The sequence below is a fragment of the Lynx canadensis genome, chromosome E3, assembly GCF_007474595.2.
Source record: "Lynx canadensis isolate LIC74 chromosome E3, mLynCan4.pri.v2, whole genome shotgun sequence".
NCBI lineage: Eukaryota > Metazoa > Chordata > Mammalia > Carnivora > Felidae > Lynx > Lynx canadensis.
Genome location: NC_044318.1, coordinates 2,616,722 through 2,626,129, shown reverse-complemented (window position 1 = coordinate 2,626,129; position 9,408 = coordinate 2,616,722). Strand labels below are relative to the sequence as shown.

The 9,408-nt window shown below is 61.0% G+C and overlaps 1 protein-coding gene across 1 annotated transcript; it reads left to right on the top strand.

Moving 5' to 3' along the window:
* Positions 1–7,378: 7,378 nt before the first annotated feature.
* On the top strand, positions 7,379–9,037 carry ZG16B (zymogen granule protein 16B). Its single transcript, XM_030301480.1, has 4 exons — positions 7,379–7,404; positions 7,485–7,564; positions 7,783–7,888; positions 8,561–9,037. The coding sequence occupies exons 2-4, from the start codon at positions 7,513–7,515 to the stop codon at positions 8,910–8,912; spliced, it is 510 nt and encodes a 169-aa protein (XP_030157340.1). The 5' UTR covers positions 7,379–7,404; positions 7,485–7,512; the 3' UTR covers positions 8,913–9,037.
* Positions 9,038–9,408: the final 371 nt, after the last annotated feature.

The window sequence follows — 9,408 nt, the reverse complement described above, 5'->3', positions numbered from 1 at the left end:
AGGAGAGAAGCATCAAAGGAAAAGACTTCCAAAGGGAAGGGCTGGAGAAGGCGCAAGGCCTTAGGACATGTTTACACAGCCGAACGCCCTGCGGTCGGTAAGGAGCGCCTAGAGCCGTTAACGTTGTCCAGGGCCGGACCCTCCTTCACACCTGACCCTTCCTAGTGTCATAGAAACCAATGAACTCGGAACCCAACCTTGAAAAGCTAAACCATTAGATTGATTCACACGCTTGCGGAGCTGACTTGACGCACGTAGTTTTTAGCAATTATCCTGATAAAAAGAAGCTTCATTCTGGAGCCCGGGCCTCATTCCCGCTCGAGCATGAGGACCTTCGCCTAACTGCATTTTTGTTTGCGGACTCATCTTTTGCGACTCCGGCCATACTCCGGAGTCGGGGCTCCTGACAGGCTCACCCGGTTAAGCGTCTGACTCTTGATTTTGGCTCAGGTCATGATCTCATGGTTCGTGGGTTCGAACCCCGTGTCCAGCTCTGCACTGACAGCATGGAGCCTGCTTGGGATTCTCTCTCCCTTTCTGCTCCTCCCCCTTGGATGCCGCCCCCCCCCAAGTAAATAAATAAACATTAAAGAAAGAAAGAAACCTGCACGAGGATATGCAGTGGGCAGTGTTCCCGAAGTGAACTGAGGGTTCCCGTGGAACCCTCGACTGGGGAGATTCACCAGAGACGTGTGAGAAGCTGCCCCGTGTCTCTGGGCCCAGCTGGGTCCTGGCAGTCCCGCCCTCCGCCCCCTCCTGTAGGATCCCCGGATCAGGTGGCTTCTGGTCTTTCAGCTCCTGTCTCCGCCGTGTGCCCTCTCTGCCACAAGGGGGCACCTGGCAAGCTGCGGCCGCCCCGTCCACACCGCCTGGCGCTCCCTGCAGGGGACGGAAGGGCACCGAGTGCTGCTTCCTCGTTGGATGTTTGCTCACCGAGCAGGCCCACGGAAATGCAGGGGTGCAGGGGACCTCAGGTGCCTGAAACACAGTTTGCACACACTTGTTTCCATGGGAGGAGGACCCCGGCCCCCTGCCTCCCGTTGCCGTGCGCCCCATTCCGTGTCCAGCCTGAGCAGCCTCTGTGTCGGACCCCTTCTCTCCGCCCCCAGGAGGTCTGTCCCTGCCCCGGTCTGAAGGCCAGGTGCAAAGCCTCGCACGCAGAGCGTCTGCCCACAGAGCAGGCTGGTTTCCTGTGCAGGAGCCGCGGTCGGTCGGGAGCTTGAAGATGTGTCACACGCTCGCTGCCCGGGGCTGCTGGTTCCCGCCCGACAAACGCCGCTGCCGGGACGGCTGTTTACCATCACGGGCCAAGTGGCTCTGTGATTGCGGAACCAGACTTGTTTGTGAAAAGAGCTCCGGGGCGCTTGAGTGGCTCAGTCCGTTAAGCGTCCGACTCTTGATTGCGGCTCCGGCCGTGACCTCATGGTTCCTGAGTTCGAGCCCTGCATCGGCAGTGTCCGGGCAGAGCCTGCCTGGGATTTTCTCTCCCTCTCTCTGCCCCTTCCCTGCTATCCCTCTCTCTGAAATAAATATGTGAGGTTAAAAAAAAAAAAAAATAAAACAGCACCTCCATGTAAATCTTTATAAATCTCGGGGCACCCTCCTAATCGTTTCGTAGGCTAACTTTTCCATGGGTGCTTTGGTCACACAGGCTTCCTGTTTTCAAAGGTTTCTGAACCACGAGAAAGACTCCAACACAGTAAGAGGGGCCTATTACCTACAGTGTTTTTGACACTGAGGGCTTCCACTTCTATGGCCTTGGTAAGCTTATAGGTTAAAAAAAAAAGCATCCCAATTTTTAAAAAGTTATCATTTTGTTTTTGTAGGAGCGGTCCAGTCTTACCCAAAGAAATCAAAGCCATACAAAGGACAGGGGAGAAATCGAGAAAGGTCCTAAACCCCACCCTCTGGAAATAGCCGTTTTTCTGATTGAACACTGTTCCAGAAGTCTGTTTGGAAAGGCAGGTTCAAGGGCAGGCAGGAGGAAGCATAGGTAGGGGTGGGGCCGGGCGGGGACCTGGACACACACGTGCCTGCTCCCCCCAGACACCTCCAGACTCCAGAGAACAGCAAGATGTTTACAAAGAGAATAATGCTCTGAGAGAGTTGCGCCCAGCTCTACGGCAGGGGCCTCTCACCGGAGAGAGGCAGATGGGGTTGGGTGGATGGGGGCCAGGGCCTCAGGGGGCCTGGGGGTGGGGTTCTGGCCGCTTGCACGTGGGGGGCAGTGGGTCTGGGGTTCAGGAGAGGCTCCCAGGTAGGCCTCAGGCTGACCGGTTGATGCCCTGTAACGGGTTAGATTGTGGCCCCCCAAAAGGATATGTCCGCTCAGGACAACTGATGTGACCGTATCGGGAACAGGGCCTTTCTTTGCAGACGTGATCAAGGTAGAGATCTTGGGATTATCTTGGGTAGAAAGCAGTTTAAGAGCTGTCAGGAGAGAGAAAAAGAGAAGTCACACACGGGGGAACGGCACCCGTGGGCCGGGGGGAGAGACGAGCTCCGGGGGTGCAGCTAGGAGCCAAAAGGCACCCGCCACCAACTGGGAGAAGCAGGGAACGTTCTGCAGAGACTTCGGGCTGCGCGCGGCGGCCAGCAGATGCCTGGATGCCGGACCCCGGCCTCCGGCGCCGGGACATGATCCGCTTCTGTTGTCTTGAGCCACCAGACGTGGTCATTTGTTAGGACACTCGGGAAGCCGGTGTTGTCCCTCCCGATTTTGTTCCTCACGTCCTCGTTAGTCCTCGTTAACAACTTTTGTAACTTTGTATTCACACTGGTACCAGGGTTCCCACAGGTATGTATTGGTCCGTATTTAAATGAACTCAACCTGGGGCGCCTGGGTGGCGCAGTCGGTTAAGCGTCCGACTTCAGCCAGGTCACGATCTCGCGGTCCGTGAGTTTGAGCCCCGCGTCAGGCTCCGGGCTGATGGCTCGGAGCCTGGAGCCTGTTTCCGATTCTGTGTCTCCCTCTCACTCTGCCCCTCCCCCGTTCATGCTCTGTCTCTCTCTGTCCCAAAAATAAATAAACATTGAAAAAAAAAATAAATAAATGAACTCAACCTACCATGTGAGCTCCTGGTCAGATTAATTTCATCACCCATTCTTTTCCCTAAAAAGTGGATAATCCCCTCGATGCGCCTACAGCGTCACGAGGTCAAGAATGTCTGCTGTGGCCGGGCTTGCCCGGTGGCGGGAGGACAGACGGGGAACAGCAGGAGGGAGCTTTCTGGGGCGACGGCGTGCTCTGTGGCTAGAAAGAGGCCTGGCTGAGAGAGCTACGTGCGTCTGTCGAAACCCCACGAATAGACACTTCCAGATCTGTGATTCCCTTGCATGAAAATTGTACTTCAAAGTTGGGGGGGGGATAGCCCCATACAAGGTCTCCTTCGTGGCACGCGTGATGTGGTGTCTGAGAGGAGGGGCGCCGGTCTGCAGCTGAGGTTGTCATGTTTCAGTGCATCCAGAACGGGACCCCGCGGCGGGGTGGCCGGCCGGTCACACGGACGTCCGCTGACACGACGGTGCGAAAACAGTAACATGGTAATTGGCCGAGTGTGAGTAGGTCAGGGGTCGGCCGTGAAAATCTTTCAACTTTGTAACAGGCTCCAATATTTGCGTAGTAAAATGTTGGGGAGAATGTCTGCTGACTTTATACTTGGAAGACTCTAGCTTGCCTGGGTCCACTCGGACCCCCTGCCCTTGGTGGAGAGCCATGGTCTTGGGAAGCTCCGGGCCCTCCCGTGGGTGCGGTGTGGATGGCGTCCGCTCGCTATTGGGAGGTGGCCCCCCGGCCCAGAGACGCCCCCACGGGGCTCCTGCCCTCGGCAGCCCACACAGGGAGGGCTCGACCATCCTTGGGAAGGAGACGAGCGCGTGATTCAAAAACCAGTTTGATGTGGCCCCGCCCCGGCACCTGATACTGAAAGGGACAGGGGGCGCCATCTGACCCAGTCCTCAGGAACACAGACAGATTGCTGAGACCTGCACACTGTCCTCTTCTGCCTCACGACCTCATGCAGGGGCATCCGTTAGGGGCCCGTCCACAGAGCAAGAGACGGAGGCCCGGAGTGGCGGCACACAGGCAGCAGAGAGCAGGCTCAGAACTTGGGCGGGTCGGAAGCTCGGGCAGCAGCGACGTCCCGGGGCCGGCAGCGTGCTGAGCCCACAAGGTCAGCGGTGCCGTCAGCGGGAAGGGCCCCGGGAGGAGGTCAGGAGAGCAGTGGGGGAGGGGTGCCAGCCCCAGGGTAGTCTCGGGTAGACGCCGACCAGGGCTGTGGACTGCGTGTGCGTGTCCCCATTCATGTGCGGAAGCCTTCACCCTCAGCGCGATGGCCCTTGGAGGCGAGGCCCGAGGGAGGTGACGTGCTGTTTGTCACAGCAGCCGCAGCCGACCGATGCACCGGGTCACGCACACGTGTGCCAGGACGGCCTCGGGGAATCGGAGCCTGGATGTCCTGCCCCCCCCGGAGTTGACGCTTGGGGATGGTCCGTCTTTTTTTCTACACTCGCACTAGAGCGATTTTAATCCCATAAAAGATGAGACAAAACGTGCGCTCGGGTGTCCCGGCGTTCCACTAAAAGCGCTCAGCTTCTCCGGGCAGAGTGGAGAAAAATGCTCAGCTCGGAGCGTGGCATCAGCGGGCATTGAGGCCTTCTCGTCCTCTGTGCCTCAGGCTGCGGGCACAGAGCGGTGCCCCCCCAGCCCCGCACCAGAGGGCCGGGAGATCGGACTCAACCTCCCACCCCTGCTGAAAGAAGTCCCCGTGTCCCGCTCCTGGCAGGCTGAGGTCACCGCCTTGCAAATGCCCCCACCCCCAGGGACAAAGGGCGTGTGTTCAGTCTCCCCAGGGCCGCGCTGGGCAGGTAGTTGAGGGGGCAGGGCTGACCTTCTGAAAGACGTGTGCACGAGTGTGTGTGTGTGTGTGTGTGTGTGTGTGTGTGTGTGTGTGTGTGTGTGCGGGCCGTGTGCAAACCCCGGTGCGTGGGGAGGACGCATCCGTATGTGAGCGCACGTTCACGCACTCTGAACGCGCACCTTGCGTGCGCTTTCGGGCCCGTGCTGTCACCCCCGTTGTCTGGGCAGCGGCCGGCTCTTCTCCCAGCCCCCACCCCAGGTGGTGCTTCCCGGAGTTCCGGTCCACACGGACCCTCCTCTGGGCGCGAAGCCCAGCCAGCCTGGCACGTGAATTGGCAGCAAAACCTTCGACAGCGCCCAGCGGCTGCGGCAGGATCGGAACAGAGTCCCCTTTGTGTGGCCGCCAGGCCTTTCCTCCAGAGCTGTGCCTGCCGGGCGCCCGGGCCTATTGCGCCCCCGGCCCCCCCCCGCAGGTTCTGGGGGCCTGTGGACGGGCTCAGCTGCCCGTGCCCTCCGCCCCACGCCTGCCCCGTCTGTGGGCCTGACTGCCCCTGGGAGCGGCGAGAGCATTGGGAGGACGGGCCGGGGAGCCCTTACCTCCCAACCTGAGTCAGCAGGGGCCTGAGCCCCAAGGGGCCTCCCGAGGGAGACGGGTGCAGGGCCGCAAGGAAGGGCCAAGGCCAGAGCAGAGAGGGGCTCCGAAGGCGGGTTGGGAATGGCTGTGGACGAGGCTGCCTCTGCTCCAGGGCGGGCAACGGGGACCCACCCGGGATCGGCTGACTGTGTGGGTGAAGGGCCCGAGATCGCACGTGTTAGGTTTTCCGGGTCACAAAGTCTCTGTCGCAACTGCTCGGCTCCGCTGTTGTGGGGTGACAGCAGCCCCAGACGATACACAAATGAATGGCCTTGGCTGTGTGCTCCTAACGTTATCTGCGGGCAACGGCCCTGGAATGCCGTAGAATTTTCGCGTGCTACTCTTCGTCTCAGTGGTTTTCTAAGCATTTCAAAACGTAGAAAGCGCTCTAGCTCATGGGCCGCGCTAAAACAGGCGGGGCGGGGTGCTGGATGGGGCCTGCGGGCCTCAGTCCGCGAACCCCTGGCCCAGACACCTGCTGTACTTGCGGGAGGTGCCGGGTAGACGGCCCCCCCCCCTCCAGCACCGCCATCCCAGCGATCCCAGTGAGGTGAGCGGCCCTTCCAGAGCGGGTCAGCGCACACGCGAGGCCATTCTTCGCACCCCTTTTCTTGTGACCTACTGGGGCCTTCCCCAACACCCTGCTTTCTACCGAGCCTGGTTCCTGGGGCCGAGGAGCAGTGCCACGGGAGCGGCCCCATGCCTTCTTCGTGCCCGTGTAGAACTCCACCGCTGACGACACCGTCCCGTCTGTGATTCGTCACCAAAGGCACCAGCGTGTTTTTCCTGATATTCTGCCATTTCAAAGGAGGCGGCCAAGAACCACCCCGTACGCCTGGCGGTACGCGTGAGTCTTTGGGCCCCTGCACAGACGTCAGATGGCACAATCGCGGCACTCGGGTGACGGGAGGTCCCCGGACGGGATGCCGGGAAGCAGGGAAGCCGAGATTTGGACGCCGTGTGGCTCCAGTGCCCCCTCCCGAGTTGATGACCGCGACCCGGTGGTTTTTCTCGAAGGGTGGAGGCCCTGACGGCCTCAGCTCCAACCCGTCACGGGGAGCCTGGACCGGTGGCAGCAGCAGGGGCCTCAGAACCCCAGCCCCAGACAAGTACCGTCACCTCCCGGCTAAGCCTGACCCCGGCCTGACCCCAGCGGCCGTCGGGGGCACTGGCCTGGAGAACCGCCCTCTCCCCGATCCGTGCCTGAGTCCGTCACCTCTGCCGTCCGGTCCGCCTGAGGCCCCTTGAGGCCAGCCCGTCCCAGCCACACACGTTCCCTGCACAAAGCAAACACTGGCGCTGTTTGCCAGGTGACAGGCCGTGGAGGGCCAGCCCCTGGGGTCTCTCCCACCTGGCACCAGGCACACAGCCCAGCTCTCCGAGGGTCACAGGGAGCTCAGCCTGAGCTCGGGGAAGCCCAGGGGACCGCAGGCTCCACGCGGGCCCGGATAAGGTCCTGAGCCGGGTTGTGCACCACGCAGGGACCCCCGGGCCCCAGGGAGCTTCTGTGGGCTTCCAGAGGGCAGCTCCCCCATGGGGTGGACACCTTTCTGGCCCAGCTGGGGAGGGCTCTCAGCAAAGCGCCCCACGTCTGAAGTGCAGCTCTAGTCTACGTGCTGGGGAGAGAGACCCAGAAGCGACAGACAAAACCTGTCACTGTCCCGTCTTGTTTGTGTAGGCCGTGGGGCCGAGACAATAAACACAGCGTGTCCGGAAGGCTCCTGCAGAATGGCTCTGGGATTCCCCCAGGAAGAGCCCCCACCGCCCAGCTCCTTCTTCCCCCCTGGTGGCCCTTGTTCCTTCCTTCTGGACGGGGGCCCACAGGGACGGGGAGGGTATATAGGGCCAGGCGGAGTGTCCAGGAGCAAGACTCCGCAGGACCGGGACTGGGCCACAGGACTCTCCCCGCCAGGTAAGGCTGTGTTTGCGCCCCACGACGGGGCCTGGCCGGGCCGGACGGGGCTCCTCTCCGAGTCCTTCTCTTCTCTCCAGGAGCCTTGGGACTCACCTTCCAGAAGCCATGCTGCTGAGGCTGACACTCGCCCTCCTGTGGAGCACCTGCTTGGCAGCACGTAAGTCTGGCGGGTGTGCGCCCTCTGGTCCCAGCGGCCACCCTCGCCTGCGCGCTCCGGGAGGCCCCGGGTCTGGGCCCGGCCCTGACCGCAGCCTGACTCTAGTCTCAGGACCCTGCCGTGTCCCTGCACGGCGGCACCCGGTCCGGGGCAGGGATGAACCACATATTAGCGTCTGGGTTTTTCCTCTCCCTGACCCCGTCCCTTCATCCATCTAGAGATGTACGGGAGGGGAGGAGGCAAATACTTCAGCACACCCAGAGACCATGAATATGAAATCACCGGAATCCGGGTGGCCGTAGGTTCCTTGGGCATACTGAAGAGGTGAGTAGGAGCAGGGCCACGAAGCCCTATCACCACGGCCTCGGGACCCTGGGAAGAGGGCTTAGCACCTCTTCCCCTTGGGCCTTCGCTGGGTCTGCACGTACAGTCCTGGGGAGGGCGGCCAGCACCGTAGGGGACAGAGTGTGGGCAGGGCAGGGGGGAGGAGGCGTGGGGGGGAGGAGGCGTGGGGGGTCAGGGACGCCCCGATGGGCAGAGCTAGTGGAACTCTCCCAGGGGAGTGAGGGAGTCACCTGCTTCTCTGACCTGTGACCTGGTCTGCTCAGTATCTGGGGCTCAGAAGGTGCAAGCTGGGCCCGGGGACAGCTCCCCACTGTGAGCAGTGACAGCAGGGGGCACCGCCCGAGTGGCACTGTGTTCCAAGCTCCCCTGACCAACGGTCTCAGGGACTTCCCCCCCCACCCCCCGAACCACTCCCACTTTGCAGGTGAGGACACAGGCCCAGAGAGGCCGGGTGATGAGCCCAAGATCACAGAGCCCGAAAGCATCAGGGCAGGGGTCTGAGACCGGGACCTCTGTGTCAGGAGCCCAAATCCACGTGCATGGGGACACGTACCTGTAGGGACAGGGCTGCTGTCCTTGCCAGGCGATAGAGCACCTGGGGAGTGCTGATTCAGCCCAGGTCTGGCCCTCCAATGCTTCCCTGTCTCCCAGTATCCAGGTGCGATATGGACCCTCCTGGACCACCGTGTCTGGTTGTCCGTCATCCGGAACTCCACAGGAATTCATCCTCTATCCGGGAGAGCGCATCATAGGGATAAGTGGCTCCTACCAAATGTACCTCCGGTCCCTGAACCTATACACAGATAAAATGCGCTATGCCACATTCGGGAAGGACGATGGCAACTACTTTTTCGTCTACCCCGACCAGTTCGAGAAAGTGCTCACAGGAATCTGTGGCCAGTGCAAGCTTTTAGGCATCACGGGCCTCTGCTTTGCGTGGGATTATCCTCTAGAGTTCTGGGACACGATCCGGCAAAACAACAGTACCTCATCACATGAATGAGTGTTCCTGGGTCTCAGGGATGGGGCTTGGGTCAACCTGGGTCAATGTGGCTCATGCTGGGCTGACGGCACTGAGGTAGCTGAGCCTGGACCCCAAATTTCAATCCACGAATAAATAAAGCTTCTGCAAGAATGGTGCCTCCAGGTGTGGTGTTTGGGTCCCCAGGGTGTGACCAAAGCTTTCCGAGCTGGTGGGGGATGGGGCCTCCGGGCCGGGGGTGCGAGGTGAGGACAGAGGTGGGTCTGACATCCCGGGCCCTGGTGATTCTGCCGAGAACGAAGGCCCTACCTGTGCAGCCCTTGGACTTCAAAGATCCTCAGTCTCGGAGGAGTCTGGGCTCCAAGGACGCCCCCCCACCCCGTCCCTACCCGAGGCCCATCCGGCTGGCCTCCGATGGCCCGAGTTCAATTCCAGTTTTCTCTGAGTGCGCACCGGGCCTCAGGGAAGTCAGTCATTCACTCATTCGGCACACATTGGCCAAGGCCTCATCCATGCT

Coding starts and splice junctions, on each gene's coding strand:
- ZG16B (XM_030301480.1), top strand. CDS start 7,513: ATGCTGCTGAGGCTGACACTCGCCCTCCTGTGGAGCACCTGCTTGGCA. Junction 7,565..7,782: donor GAGCACCTGCTTGGCAGCAC/GTAAGTCTGGCG, acceptor TCATCCATCTAG/AGATGTACGGGAGGGGAGGA. Junction 7,889..8,560: donor TCCTTGGGCATACTGAAGAG/GTGAGTAGGAGC, acceptor CCTGTCTCCCAG/TATCCAGGTGCGATATGGAC.